Source organism: Anomalospiza imberbis, chromosome 2 (assembly GCF_031753505.1).
Source record: "Anomalospiza imberbis isolate Cuckoo-Finch-1a 21T00152 chromosome 2, ASM3175350v1, whole genome shotgun sequence".
Classification (NCBI taxonomy): domain Eukaryota; kingdom Metazoa; phylum Chordata; class Aves; order Passeriformes; family Viduidae; genus Anomalospiza; species Anomalospiza imberbis.
The window spans coordinates 34,248,954-34,264,978 of record NC_089682.1 but is presented as its reverse complement, the minus strand read 5'-3'; the positions used below and the strand labels follow the sequence as shown (position 1 = coordinate 34,264,978).

General features: G+C 36.9%; 1 protein-coding gene and 1 long non-coding RNA gene across 7 annotated transcripts in view; one reads left to right on the top strand and one right to left on the bottom strand.

The window, feature by feature from the left end:
• LOC137468640 (uncharacterized) overlaps window positions 1-16,025 on the top strand; it is a 590,084-nt gene that overhangs the window by 111,897 nt on the left and 462,162 nt on the right. The gene's annotated exons all lie outside the window — the stretch shown is intronic.
• EPHA6 (EPH receptor A6) overlaps window positions 1-16,025 on the bottom strand; it is a 367,788-nt gene that overhangs the window by 102,461 nt on the left and 249,302 nt on the right. For all 6 annotated transcript variants that reach the window (XM_068180480.1, XM_068180478.1, XM_068180483.1 and 3 more), the window contains one exon: window positions 13,526-13,650. In XM_068180480.1, coding sequence (XP_068036581.1) covers window positions 13,526-13,650 — 125 coding nt within the window. The remainder of the gene's footprint in view (window positions 1-13,525; window positions 13,651-16,025) is intronic.

The window sequence follows — 16,025 nt, the reverse complement described above, 5'->3', positions numbered from 1 at the left end:
AACACATGCAATGTGACCTACAGAGGAAGCATCATTATTTTAAAGGAATGACTACGATTCTGGAAGACTGTAATGTTTACTGATCATAGCTCTAGTCCACTGTGCAACAAAATCTCCAAATTCTTCCTTACTTTTCCCATGGGATCAGCTATGCTGGCACTCCTTAGTCACCTGAGCTTTAATGCTGTGCTACCCATTAGGATAACACAGTAGTTAATTGTTAGGTATAGTCATTAATTGATTAATCAGTTCAAATAGAATCTGTTAAAGACAAATAACATCAAACTGTGGGGTTTGTACTTACTCTCTGTGATCAATAAAAGCAGTCTCCATATCTCTAATTTATGGAAACTGCCTCTGATTTACAGAAAGTATATCCCTCCCACAACTAATTTTCCCCCAATGATTCTCAAAAAGTATTTTCTTTCTTTACAGTAAAATATTTTCATAATACAGTTTCTGAATGCCTGTCACCTCTGGTCATAGCACCTTTGTCACCTTACACAGATTGCTGTAGATAAGGACTAATTACACTGAAAGCAATAAAATTAACTACACCTGTGGAACTTGGTGTCTGCCTTTGAAAGTTTCTTTATATTTACTAATTTCATATGTGATTTTTCTCCTAGAAAACTATTTTGACCTATAGTACATCAATTAACAGGAGTGCTGGCTGAAGATTTTAGAAAATACTTAAATGCTCAAAAATGTGCTTCTAACATTAATTACTGATTAAAATCTGATCAACAGGACTAGGTAAATTTTTAAGGCAACATAGAGTGGTAGGAAAAATTACAATAGGAGAGCTAAAAGATACCATTAAGATGCTTTAAAAAATGCTCTTCCTAAAAACCCCTGTATCTCTGGTTTTCAGCTGGACCACAAACTTTAAGGAAATTTAGAAAAGTGATTGCGAAGATCTGAGGACTAATCTAAACTAAGCAGAAAACCGTGCCAGCAAAAAAGCAGGACCAGAGAGAAAATTGCCAGTGGCTCTAGTGTTTGCTTCAGAGGAGAAATCTGCAGCACTTAAAGGCATCAGCCCCTGCAGGTTGTAACCCTGTCCCTTCCCTCCTTGGCCTCCCTCCTGATTAACCTGAGATGTAACGGTTTGGGGAGTGAAACACTCAAGTGTCCTTTACCTGTTTGGCCATTCAATATTTTATATTTTGACTGTTTGTCAGTCAGCTCATCACTTTTTCCATATATAAAGTGAAGCTGTCAATGTGAAAAGGGGAAGAACAGATAACCAATCACAAAGAAAATACAGAAAGGTCAAACCCCACACAAAAGGCATTTTAATTGGATTATATACTTGGAAAGGCAGAAATGAGTTGATGTGAGGTGAACCATGAAAAGCAGAAAATTAAATGAGGAGAGAGATGAGGACAGGGAGGCTCTAAAACAGTGTTAAAATTCTCAGCAGCACAGGGAGGTGAGGGCTGGGCAGAGCAAAAGCTGTGTGGTTCACACACTGGGCCAAGTGGGACTGCCAGGTGTGAAGGCAGCAGACAGGACAGAGCTGATTGTCCTGACAAGGAGATCAGAATGAAATAAAACCAGGCCAGTGCCTTAAGTTAGGGATGGAACAGGGTGCAATCTAGCATGTAACAAAGGCAGCCGGAGAACACGGCCTGGGTTGTCAGATGAGCACAGATATTAAATTCCATCTTTCTGGCAGTAATAAGGTACTGTGATAATGGTTGTTTGTTAATTAAAAATATTTACCAGTGAAAACCTCTGCACCAGGACCTCCAGAAGTCTCTCTAATTTCTGCATATAAAAGTGCCAGCTTCTCTAGCTGCCTTAAAGATTTTTCTTATCTTTTCCCTCATTTTAAGTTTGTTTTCCAGTTGGAAAGAAGCAGGAAGCTATTGCAAGTGCAAACTAAATTTCTAATGTTAAAATTCAACTCTAGTAGTACTCAAAATTCACCTTAGGACAGTAAAGCAGAGTTTCTCCTGGGATACCAAACACTGAGGTTTACTCCATAATGATGTAATATACCTGCTGACAAAAACAGTGCAACAGGAAACAGAAGCAATCCTGAACATTTGACGATTGGAAGGCTTCTGTGACTTTCTCTGCTGTGAAACAAGCCCAGAGAACTCTGGACATACAGTGGGCTGATTCCCAAGTCATTCCTTCAGTGTATGGGGTTCATGGTTCACAATTCTGAACAAGGTCCTGGTCCCACTGCAGATTCCTTCTCCCCATTCTTACCCTTAACACTCCCCCAGAGGCTAGCAATCTGCAGATTAGTGGATTTCTGAATTAAGTAAATTTGCTTCATTGTTTTACAGCTCATGGACTTTTCTTCCAGGAATTTCTGTAATTATTCCTTCAATCAGTTTTGCCTGTGGCTTCCAAAACATCCCTAGGCAACAAGTTTATTTACAAACTGTGTTTAAAAAACACTGTGGGGCTTTTGTTTTAAATCCACTTTCTGACTATTTTATTGAATATACTTTATTTTCTTGTCTACAAGAAATAGTGAATAACAATCAATATCAATAGTATGTTCAGCCAATTTCAAAATATCTGTGTAGATCATAGTACTTCTAGTTAGAGATGGGAAGTAGGTCACTGGATAATGAAATATTTAAATTGAAAATGCAATACCCTGGAAGAAAGATAACAAAAAGGGAGAACTTGTGTGATGTGAAAAAAGTCACAGTCCAAATACCTGAAGGTCTCCAAGTTGCTGAGCCATGGGGGAGGCAATCTTCTCACACCCAGCACTACCAGCATGGGCAATATCACAGCTGTGCACACAGAACTGCTGGGTCCCTTCGTGGCAGAACTCAAAAGTGTGGTGATTCTATTTCCTACTGAAGTGTGAAGGCAACTTAAATGCAGAGAAGCATCTCACAAGGGAAGTGGAATTTCACTGCAAGAGCAATCCAATTCTTCAGAAGACTTCTACAGTGAGGTGATGTGCTACAGAGCAGCCAGTGCTCTACTTTGCAACCCCCCCAGCAAAAACCCTACAAAATAAACCCCCAAACAACCCTTCCCCCTCCCCCCAGAAATTCCAAAAACCCACAACATATGTTGAAATCTGTGAAAATCAAGTGATTCTACCAATCCAAAAATATAGTAAGGCACTGAGTCAGCCACGCAGAACTCAGCTGTAATAGTGCTGCTGACAAATTGCCTTAATTCACTTAACTTCAGAATCCCTACAATATTCACAGGCAGATAGGGCCAGGATTTGGATTAGGGCTTCCTTTCAGTGCTGAGTATTTTGTCAGGTTTGTAGCACCTTGCTGGGAAATTTTAACTGCTGTGGGATGTTTGCAGCTCCACAAACACCCTCGTAAAAACCACATTCTGTACTAAAAACCTCTGTGGAATCATGCCTTCCTGAGATGTGTTGCAGCCTTTTAGGATGTTAAGACAGACAGACTCCTTGGGCTTATTTTAAGATTGGTTTCAGCTTAGTTTGAATCTTCTACATAAATAACTTTTAATATTAGAAGAGCAGATTAATGCAGAATTTGCTCTTTTCATTTGCTACAGAATGTTTCCTGCCTGGCAAATCCAGAAAAGATCCTTATTGATATACAGCAGCTTGAAAACAAATTCAGTGGTATTAATAAAGCTATCACTTTTATTTAAGTAAGCAAAATATGTACTTTTATAGACTGAATTGAATCAGATTTCTATTCAGATTTTCTATTCTGGAAAAAAAATGACTGAAGTCATTAAGATTCATTCCAGACCATATGAATGTTAAATGGTAACAAGTCTTTCATATGCTAACTGTGAATACATGTCTTTGGGACAAATACTTCCCTTTTCAAAGAAAATTGGGATTTATAAGCATAGAATAATGTTGACAATATTAAGATAGATTTCAACCATCCAACAAAAATCAATTTTGGAGGAAGAATTTTGGCCCTAAAACGCAAAGTCTGACACTAACTAATGTTTGGCTTTAATCAGTACAATACAAATAATAAATCAGAGGCAAGAGGGAACCTGTTGATCTCTCTATATAGAGACTATATAGAGACTGTGTATTGTTTTTCATTATGCAAGCCTCTTCAGATATAAACATATAATAATTGCTGAAAAGTCACTGAAATATCACATTTTTGGTGTATTTGTGAGCACATGCAAACATCTATTTGAGTCTCATTGCAGGTAAACAGCAAACATCTATCTTGTAATGCTAACTCAGAAGGGCTGAATTCACGTCTAGTGTCATGACTGTAGTGTAGAACTTGGTAATACATCAACAATAAACACAGCATATTCCTCAAGTTTATGTTTTCTTCAAACACCTCGGTGAGTTAATGGGGTGTAAAGCAAAAACAGCAATCTTTTTTCCAATTAATTGAACATGAATTTCAAGGGCAAAGTAAACAAACTAGCAAGTAAATCAAAAAGCTGATTTTGCACTTTCAAAACCGACACAGCAAGTTTTTGCTCATTTTTTTTTGGAACGTACCCATTTCTGATGTAGCTAACTTGAGCAGAAATATCATTTCTGGTGGTGGTAAAAACAAAAACAACAACAAAAAAAATGTTAACAAAATTCACAGATAGATGTCAATACCTTTTCAAAAAGAGCTGCTCCAGCCACTAAAGAATTTTGTTAATATAATATGAATACTTGTATATGCACGAAAACCAGGTAGTTTGTGCAAGGTCAATGCAAATACAAGAGGCATCAACCTGGTGAAGTTCCTACAGCAACATAAATGTGTTTATGAGCAGCAGGTGAATTCCTGCAAAAGACTCTAAAGCTATTAAGAGCTCAGTAAGGAGCACAAAATAATAGGCTGTTAACTCAGCCATCCCAACAAGCACATCAAGAAAGGGCACTTTGAAACTATTAATGCAAATACATGAAAAAACTCAAAAGAAAAAGAGAAAATTGTAAGATTTTACTTGTTTCAATTAATCAAATAAACATATGTGAGTTTATTCGGGTACAAAGCTAGCAAAACTACAGAGGAGTTACTGAATGAGGTACAATTTTTATGAATTCAAGTTGTCTGATGAAATTATTAATTTAAATTAAAAGTTAATCTTCATTTTGATTCCAACAACCACATCCCCATGCCAAACACACAGCTTTTGTTTAATACATAGAAAAGTGATTATACTGCTATTAAACGGAAAAGTAGTGGTTTAGTGCATGAAGATGGAAGGGCTCTCCCTAAAGGAGCTTCCTCTTTCCCTTTGGATATTTCTCCCTTCTTCCAGAATGACTACTTTAGGGACACAGCTACTTAATAAAAAAGATGTTGCTAAGATTACACAGTCAGTGGCTTCATTTAATGTAAAAAAGAGACCATTCAAAGAGGAAAACCAATATCCTGTCCTTTTCTGTGCTTAAAGTACAACTGAAATGCAGTCTTAGAAAAAAGGAGTGAGAGAAATAAAGGAACTTTTTTGGTTTTACTCTCCAAAATGATGCATACCTTTGTACCTCTCCAGGTATCTCTTGAATACATTGAATATTGCAGGAAGAAACTGTAAATGAAATTATATCTGAACACTCTATTTAAACAAAGATATAAACTCATGTCTCAAGGTATGCATCTTGATTTAATCTGTGAATCCACCTTTATGGCTGCAAATCAACAATTTATGAACAGTAAGTCATTCGTATATTATGAAAAAATCTGTGCTAGCTTCAGTTTTTAAAAGAGTTTGGGCTCACAAATGATTTTTTTGATTTTTAAAGCTACTTTGTATTTTGAGAGGGTCTAAAGGAAACATTCTAACTGGTTTTAGAGAAATGGAGACATAGACATTGTATTTAATTTACAAATAAGGAAATCACTTTCATTTAGATAACCGTCTTTTGGCAGGTATGCTTGTTATATTTAGGTCATTGCTCACAAAACTCACCATTCTTTTTTGTAAAAATCTGTCAGACTTTTAATCCCAAATTTTGACTTCTGAATTTGTGTTAAGATATCTGAGGGAAATCCAACTATATTACCATATGCAACTAAAACTTACTGCACCTAAACTCCAAGGTGAACACACTGCAGGCAGTTAATAATAAAAGAAACAATAAAAATAAAATGCTTTGGGAGTACATTCTCTATTTTGTTAATTCAGGATTAAACATGTTAAACTCCTTACCACTTCCTTTTGTGTAACTGATACATTATCTCTGACAAGAAAACATTTCTTTTTTTTTTACAGTATGTTCATCAAAATAATCTAAATGTTGTCCTTAGCTGAAACTTTCTGCTCTATAAATCAGCTGCTTCTGATTTTTGACCCCACCTAAACACATACTTAAGATAAACACTGATTCCTGAGATTAACATTATTATTATTATTATTATTATTATTATTATCATTATTATTATTGCTGTGACAGTGCATAATTCTGAAAACTATTTTTCCTGAGGTCCAAATGCTTTAGTGGATAGAAAAAACACTTAATAATTCCTTTTATTAGCAACCAATCTTTGTCATCAATGGATTTAACTTTCTTAACTTTATTTGAGGTATGGAACTAGTTGTGTTTTGTGTCTTGTAAGAGTTTGTATACCTATGCTTATTCCTATGCCCTTGAAAGCATTTGAAAACCACTTATACAAAACCATTAATACACTCTTCCTGCATTTGTGCAGCTCTTCTAGCAGTACTGTAATAAGCACTGCACATATAATTTTCATTGGATAAAATGGTATTGGCTACAGGCAAGAACACAAAATCAGCAGAGACTTAAGTATGAGGTTTTTTTTAGTATCAAATCCACCAGCCTTGCTTAAACATTATTATACTTCTCACTGAGAGTTTTTGGTTCCGCAGGAACAACAGCAATACCTCTATAAGCTACTTTATTATTAAATACAAAAGTTTGGAAGCTGTTTCTAAATAATTGACAACAATGATTAGTAGACAAGCCAAACCAGGCATCTAATAGAGGTCTAGCTTAGAACTTCTTTGATTAAACCTTTGCTGCCTGTAATTGATGTTTAGACGCCACATTTCTTTTTCTCCTAATAGTAATTACATTGGTGTCATTCATAATGGCTGCTGCAAGGTCCTTAGGTTCTTTCCTGCAAGGCAAAAATTATACCTGGTCAGAGAGTCTGGTAATTAGTCACTCTCATTTTCAACAGTTCTGAGACCTATTTTTTTTCCTCTTTTTAGAATCTGAGGCTTTTACTTTTTTTCCCCCTTGGGAAACTGGGTTAATAACAGCAGAACAGAAAAACTGAGAAGCTTGTTTAACACCACTTACTATGCTAAAATAAGCTAAGAGATTTCATTTTAATGATTATATCCCAAAGCACATTTGTAGTGATTATTTTTTAAAAACATTCAGCAGACATGGTTCATTTCCCAGGAGCTACAAAGGGCCGAGAATGCCTGAGGTGCTGCTCAGTGCCCTGGTGCCTCCCTGTGACATGCTATGAACAAACACTAAGAGCAGCCTAAAACTACTGTTCAAAAGCTCTTGTACATCCCAAATACTCAGCACATTTCTTTTGATGAGAATTATTGAAAATGTAATGAAAATGTATTATTGCATGAGTCCTATGTTTCTTGATTCCAGTCATATTAGAAACATTTTACTTGCAGGCAGCAGATTGCTACTTATGCCTTAAATGATTTGAATAATTTGAAAAATATTACAGAAGAAAACTGCTTATTAAAAAAAAAAAATAACATGAACTTAAAAATTGCCCAGCTGATCTTTTGAAGCAAACAGCTTTTTATACTGTGTATACTCAATAAATGGGCAGATACCTGAAGTGCTCAGGTGCTTATCCCTACTGTTGTCAGTCTGTACCTGTTCCCCAATCCCATCAATAATGTTGACTTTAAAATTTAGCAACAGGCATAGCAACAATAAAGGAATATGCCCAGAGAAAGAGCCACACCAGCACCAAACAAACACCTCTGCCCATGGATAATGTCACACCGCAACCAGGCTCCCTTCAGTCTCATGCCACTGGGAGCCGCTGCATACATTGCTCTTCAGGATACAAAAATCTACCATAAAAGAAAAATCTGAACCAAAAAAGTGACAGCTGGTGCTTAAAGGAAATAGGGCAGTTGTAACAGCCATGTCTGAAAAAATGTGCTCCTTCTAACTTAGTTAAACATTGTGCAAAGTGGTGACTAAAGAGCTGGAGAGGTTTGGCTGTTATAGTTGTAGGGAGGTTGAGGGTCAATGAACTCCATGCAGACCTCTCAGAAAGGCAGAGGGCTTTACAAGAGAAATTACTGATTTTACTGCATGGTTCCAAAATTCCTTCCAGAAATTCTGAGGACTGAATCTGATCTACATGAGGTGGCTTCTTATGAGAAATGTTCCCATTTTATCTAATGGGAACACGTATGGCTCCTGTTCACTGAGGCTGATTCCAACCCATACTCAAGCATGGTCAGGTTTATTAACGAGAGAAGATCATAATGCAATATCTTCTTAGCTGGAGAAGACACACAGGAACATCTGGTGTCCTCTAAACTGGGATGAGTCTCATGGTGTTTATAATTTTCCATATTAATTCTTATAAAAATAATTCTGTCATTCAGAACATTATGCACTGAGAGTCTTAAAATTTGCCATTATTCCTATAATATAATTTACCTAAAGGTCTGTCACTCAAATTCAGGATGTCTCATTTTAATTCATATTAATGATTACTCAAAGAAATAGCAGTCTTTGGTTTAATATTAGATTTTAAGACTGAGCATAATTTCTTGTATAAGTTAAGTGAAGACAGCTGTAGACTGATAGAAAAATTAACAAGGTCATGCTGCTTTCTAATTCTTTGAATCTGGTACTTTTCTCTATCTCTCGCCTCATCAGCTCTTCATCTCTTTTTCAAATCTCATTGGAAAACTAATTTCCCCCTTGCATCTACTGCTCAGATATTCTCTCACTTCTATTTATTAATTCAACTCTAAATAATACTGAGATGAAGGAAAAGTAATAACTGACATCCTACATATCCTGTCCACTCACTGTCCTATGGAGGTGGGTTAATTTTTTTATGTGAATGCTGCCTGTGAGCTGCAAATTCAGTCTCCCAACAAAATGAAGCAGTTTGGCAAAAGCATTTGGCTTTAAATTTCATCAAAAGAGAAGAAAGCAAAGAAATACCAGCCCTCTCCTCCAAATCCCAATTCTAAAGATATTCTCTGGTTTCTCTATTTGGAGATTTCACTGCAATGCCTTGGGTTACTGTTTGGGTACATTCCATTAAAATCCCTTCTTTACAGACAGGCTTCCTTAGCCAATTATATGTTATCTATTGTGTAACAGGAAATGTAATCCAGCTGGTGTGCTTGGGCCTCGTAAGAGAACAAAAAACACCTTAATACAGCTTGGCATGCCTAATACAGGTCTTAGGGAGCATTAATTTTTGACGATTAACTTTCTGGGTTTGGAAGGAAAGGGGAGGAATAAGTGTTTTCAGCTGCACAACTTGGAGTGCAGCTGGTGAGGTTTATATCCACTGTGTGCTGTGTTCCCTTTCCTATGGGGGAATTCCTACAGGAGGATTCAGTGTCACTACAAGGCTCTAACAAGGCCCCACTCCTTCATCTGCCTCAAACATAAAACCCTTTTAATGAGAGGTAAAGAGATTATGATGCCCTGGAATCTTGCAAATAGTGCAAGCTTTGGTCAGTGACTGAATAATAGTTTAAAAGTATAAAAGAAAAATTAATTGCAATTAGCAATGACACTGAGATTATGTTAAAGAGTTTGATTTTTAAAGGGAAAGACAATATAGCCCATGAGAGATTTTTTTTTCTTTTAGAAATAGTGTTTGTGGATGATATCAAGGGATCACAAAATATAATGGAGAGAATGCAGAATAAGGCAGACATCCTGTATCAACAGAGATAATTTGCAATGTTTAGCAAATTTGCAATGTTTGGGGTCTCAAGACCCCAAAAAATGTCTATGAAGAAAAGCTTTTCTGAGCATATCTTAGATCTCCAAGGGCAAACATTTAACTGATCTTCTGTGTGTTGCTGTAAAGACTCACTTATTATCCAAGGCATAGACTTCAGAATGTTCAAAATCTACCTGAAAAAAGGTATTTCAGCTACCAAGCCTCAACAAGGCAATTATTTCAGGATTATAATATTCTCTACCTGGTTATATCACACAACTATTCAAACAGTGGAAAACCCTTTCTCTTTGGTGTAACAGAACTCAGAGAATCTTGGACTGAATGTCGAGGAATTTTTGTTCTCCTAGGCCAAATCAGCTCTCCAATTATGTCCTAGGTCAAATTTTGTTCACTGCTTTTTTGGCTGAAAGGCTGCAGAACAAAATGACCTCTTGTCAGACAACCATATAAAAATGTACAAGTGCACACCTAAATAAGAAACTACAAATTTGTACAACTGGCTCACGATGAAATTTTGTTATTGGCACAAGATTTTCATTTTAAGAGACAATATTTCATGAAGTTCTGAGTGTATTACAGCAATTACCTGGAGAAATGAAGGTCATATAGGAAAAAGTACTTTAAAGCAGAAAAATTACTGCACTGCTTTATTGTACTTTGAAATTAATGTATGAAACCCTATTTGTAACTTATTGAGACCTCTGGGTATCTCTCCTTCTCTACTTTATTTCTTTATAACTTGGTAGTCTTTCTCAGAAGAATATTTTTCACAGAGAGGACTTGATCTTTTGATAGTTCTCTGTAATTTTATTTTACAAGAGTATAAATATAAGTTTCTTGCATAATTGGCACAGTGTAGCCTCTTTCCCCTCTTGTGCTTCTTCTGGAAATGCATGCAAAGATGGATCTTTATGTTCCATGCTCATCATCATTAATTTGTTTTCCTTATGAAGTTGTTGGAAACTGCCCCATTTTGTGGAGTGCTTACAGTTTACTGGGCAGCTATTTGATTTCTGAAGTTTACATATCTTCCAGGAAATGCTGGGAGCCCATGAGAAGATACAACTCCCATTTGTGAGCCACAGAATTTGTGAGCTACTGGTGATAATTAAAAGCAGGCTGCTCCCCTAATGTGCTCACCAATGATGTACTGACAATTTTTCAAATGCCAACAAGGAACCTTAAAAATAATAGCAGCAATACTTGTAAAAGTTTAGAATATTGCATTATTCTTCAAAGCTTCAAGAAGTAAAGAAATGGATATAATCAGCTGAATTTGAGGGATTGAGTGGTTGTATTTGATGGAGACATTCCATTTCTTACATTGTTTATCAGAACAAACCCTTTCTTTATTAAATGCAAATGACGGCTAGAAAGGGATAAAGATGGACTGCAAAAATTGTTCCATTTTTCTACCTAGTGTGTTTATTAGTAGCTAAGACTACTGTTTTCTGCCTTTTTCTTGACTGCCTAAGACATTATTAAAATTTCTGACCTTTTCATATTTAACATGTTCTTTTTTACCTGCATTTTTTGCTCTGTGTTAGAGGGATGTCTTTGTGATAAATTCATACTAGATCCAGTAGAAAATTATTTCAGTCTTATCATATTTCCTGTGAGCATGCAACAACATCCCTATTTTGTCACTTCTGCTGAGAACAGGAATGCTGATATTGCCCTGTTTCAGAGCTCCTGGGTAGGCTGAGAGATTACAGTGTCACTGGCTACATCTAGCCCTGTCATAACACAAACTATGCTTTTTAATATACAGTGAAGAAGAAAAAATTAACTGGAACTTAAATTAAATTAATTGTGCATATTAATATTTTCTGGCTTTGAGGTAGGAACCATCTCTTTTTCTTTCTCAATATAAAATTTCATTTGCATTTGGTCACTACACACTTAGCCAGTGTTGCAATGTATGCTTCTTGATTTAAATATGATTAAAGCAAGATTTAAATATTATTAAAGTGGTGTGAAATAACATTTTCCAATTTAATGCTGTAAATAAGCAGACTGACTTTCAGTACTGTATTATTAATCTCTCTGATCTAGAATCTGGTCTCCAAGAGAGGTCTTGCAAATTACACCTGTGCCACAGCACTGGAAGATGCCAGCAGTGCATTTATCTCCCCTGACCTCAGAGGAAAGAGTTTATAGATAGAAGATGCTCCTTATATATTTTAAAAGGTGGACACAGAAAATTGCTCTCATTTTTTTTTTTGGAAAAACAGATAAGAGTGGTTTAAACTTTTATCTAGCAAAGAGTCTTGAAGCCTGTGCATGTAGTCTTGCTGCACAATGGTCAAGGCTAAGGAGTAAGTAGACCTCTACGAAAAATTATTTGCCTTGTCACTCAGCACTGACTGGTCTTGGCACATAATCCATTGAGAAAGGATTTTATTAAATACATATCTAAGATTTATAATTTAACATCCATATGAACGGCTACAGATCTTTGGAACTGTTCCTGTTCGACTGAATAAAATCTCACAATTTGTCATATTTAACTCACCTCTTTAATATCAATGATGAAAAGAAGTTCAAGTCATAATTGGGCTTACTGTGATAATGGATCAGAACCTGAAGGACTTCCATTAGTGCAGGAAAATAGGATTCCTTGCTGTAGCTTACCAAATATTCTAAGCAATCCATCTTCTTCTTCTTCTACCTGTCCTATTTAAATGGTTCAGACTGTTTTCCCAGTTTACCCTTTCTTCTGCATCATTAAGGCTGCATAATTTCAACAGAGAAGTGCAGTCAAAGGATAAAATTCTCAGATATTTACAGAGCCTAATACCCCTAATACTTTCTTTCATGACTTGGTTTGTATTTCTGTTCTTTGTGACCTTCATACATGCACATCAGTTCCACTGTGACTTCAGATGGAGGCAGGGAAACAGCAAGAACTGACTTAGCAGGGAACTACTTAAGGTACAGACACCAAAAATTTCCTATGTCTTCAGGATTGAAGGCACTGGCCAGCACAGAATTTTTTACTGGTACCAGGCCCTGTAGCAACTGGAAATGACCAAATATGTTTTGTGCTTATGGAGAAGCACAAATTATGCTCAAAATTATGCTTTCCCAACACATGCTGTATGTACACCTTGTACCTTTACTTGTAATGCATGTTGTAGCGCTCTTCTGTGTGAAATTGCCTAATTTTGACAGAGCAACAGAAATCCAACAGTTTCTCCCTCTTGTAACCTTTTGTAACCCTTTAAACAAGGCTGGTACAGTCCATCCTTTAAGCACATATTATTGATTTGTTTAGCAATAATAAATAAATACATCTTTTGCCTCAAAATGAAATCACATTCCCATTCACTTTAATTCTGTTGTGTCAGTGTCACTCTAAGGTGAAGTTTTTACAGTCCATAGATCAAAATATGTTGAAGCATGTGATCCGTTTATCCCTGTTTATAAATGTAGTTACTATGAGATGAGTAAATGTACAATCTGTTTGCTGCTCTACTCAATTCTGGTGTGAAACAAGACAGTCATTAACAAGTTAGAAGCAAAACAACAAAAAATCAGCACAAAATAAAATGTCTGGCATACACAGCATTGTACGTGGGGTCAAGTGAAAAGTTTTAAAAATACTATTAAAAATACAAAACACATTGCTCTTAGGATCTGAGTGTGGGTGATGCTGTGAGACCTACTTTCTCATAGTACTTGATCTCGTAGTCCAGAATTGCTCCATGGGGAAAGTCCGGCTCTTGCCAGGAGAGGGCAATGCTGTTTTGGGAAGCCCAGTCCTTCCTTACCATACCTATCAAGGTGGGTGCTGAAAGGGAAAAGGATAACTAAGGGTTAAAGACGAAGCACACGGTTTATCCTTCCAATCTCCTGTCTGAGGATACCAACCCGAGGCAACTTGGAGTGACCTCTAGACAGAAAAGCATGACAGATGGCAATTCTCAGGGAAAGCATTTAACCTGGAATGAATATCTCAAGTACACGCTGGTAACGCCTCTGCTGAAGTGCACAGCAGCTTCTGAAAAACGGCTTTGTGCAAAATTACAGAAAAAACGCCTGGGCTGGGCCCTGCCCTAAGCAGGCAGCGCTGCTGGCTCCAGGGACACCGTGTCCAGAGCAGAACCACATTGCAGAGGCAGCAAATTCTGCATGCAGGTTAATCTTCATTAAATGTTATGACTCAACTGTTCAGGATGTACATTCGCTTTACTCCTTGGGGTAAAACAAAGCGACATAGCTCCAAACAGATGCCACGAACCCCTTTTGTGGCACACCCTCCGTGAGGTGTCTGTGCGCACCAGGAACCAGCTGCTTCAGGAGCCCCTGGAAGGGATTGGGGTATGGGCAAACTGGGGGGCAAAAGCAGCTTCTGGAAGGGGCCCAACATGCATGGATGCACCCAGGAGCCAAATTATCTCACTCTGGGGTTAACCAGTTTTAAAAATCAGTTTTTCTGCCTTTTTGGAAGAGAAGGTGCACAGTTATCTATGCAATGATTTCAAATGGTGCAAAGATCATATTCTAGAGAACAATCTTTGCTTATTTTATTAATCTCGTCAAGCATGTAAAAATATTCTCCAGACACTAATATGGTTTTAATAGTATTGATGTGCAGCTTTCCCAAATGTTACAGCAAACCCAGTCATATTATTCAACAGTCTTGAACACAACTAAGGTCAACAATCCAGCTCCCATAAGTGGTTCATGGATTTCACTATTTGTCTTTCCACTAAAATATATTAGTTTATTACACACCCTCCCCCATTCATCTATCTTCTGAATCTTACTTAACTTCCTCCAAGTTTCCAAGGAGTTGTCTCCTAAAAATAACACATTTTTATGACTTCTGGTTTTATCTTTTGAGCAAAAGAATCTCCCTAGGAAAATGAAAAGAGAATCTGCTTCTAGTCACAAAATTTCACGCCTTAGCTCTCTTTCCTGTAAACATTTCAGGAGGTTTAAGAAATGAAAACAATAAATTCTAGAATGCAAACAAACACTGAAGAAAACAAAAGCGTGTGTTTGTCTCTGGAAAAAGAGAAACTCTATACAGAGACATGCACATTTTTCTCTGTGATAATGTATTTATCTGAGAGAGAAAATTAATTTCCATCCAGTCTTACCTTTGGGCAACTGTTCTGTGGGATAATAGTTTTGTCCCCTCTGATGTGAAAAAAAACCCTGACTCAACACATAACACCAGAAAAAAACCCTACCAGAGTGTAAGAGCTTACACAGGAAACTTCTACACCTTTGCCACTTTAACCACAGGCCTGATGCAAGTGTGTAGAGGCAAAAAAAATTTCCTGCCATGCAGAATAAAGGATTAACCTGGTTTTCAGGAAGCCCTTAAACAGCATAATGTAAATAACTGAACAGAATAAACCACAAACTAATAAATAAAAAGCATTCACAGGATTTGAACCAAAATGTTATCCCTGGGCAGGTATAACTACTCCCTCAGCTAAAATGAAATTTTTACTCTTGAAACTGAGGGTGAAGTTGAGCTCTCACAATATTTCTCTGGGGTACAATCAAGTTCTCCAAGCAAGATACAAAGACAGGTCTGTTTAAAGGAAAGCAGGAGCTAGCAAACATGGACTTGTAATTGCTAAACACTGATCAAGGGCCTAGGAAGGCACTGCTCACATAAATAGTTTTACTATTTGTTATTTTGAGTCATTCACTGGCATTGAGCTGTGATTTACAAGTGGGTCTGAGGGAGCTATAGAAACCTGTCAGATACATCTGGTATCCCCTGTGTGCCTGCTTAGAGGTGGTGAGCTTCAGCTGGGCCACCTTCCCAGCACACTGCATCTTCATCCCACAGCATCTGGGAGTTCACTGGTCAGACAATCCAATCCAATCCAAAATTATTAAGACTGATGACAGAAGACACCAGGTTAAGCTGTAGATAAAACTATATTCTTGGCTCTTTTAGTATCATGAAAAAGACACTGCTGATATAACATGTCTTCAAATTACAGCCTAAACTTTACAAGCTTTTCATATGTACTGCATGACGGGGATTTTTCTTTGTGTTCTAACTTCTAAATTTATACAACAATTCATGCATGTTTTCAGCCTGAGCTCAACACAGAAATTCTTCCACTTGACAAAGTGCATTTCAAAAGCACAGTTGTGGTGCATTGGAAGATCCTCCCAAAACTTCAGCATATTAAA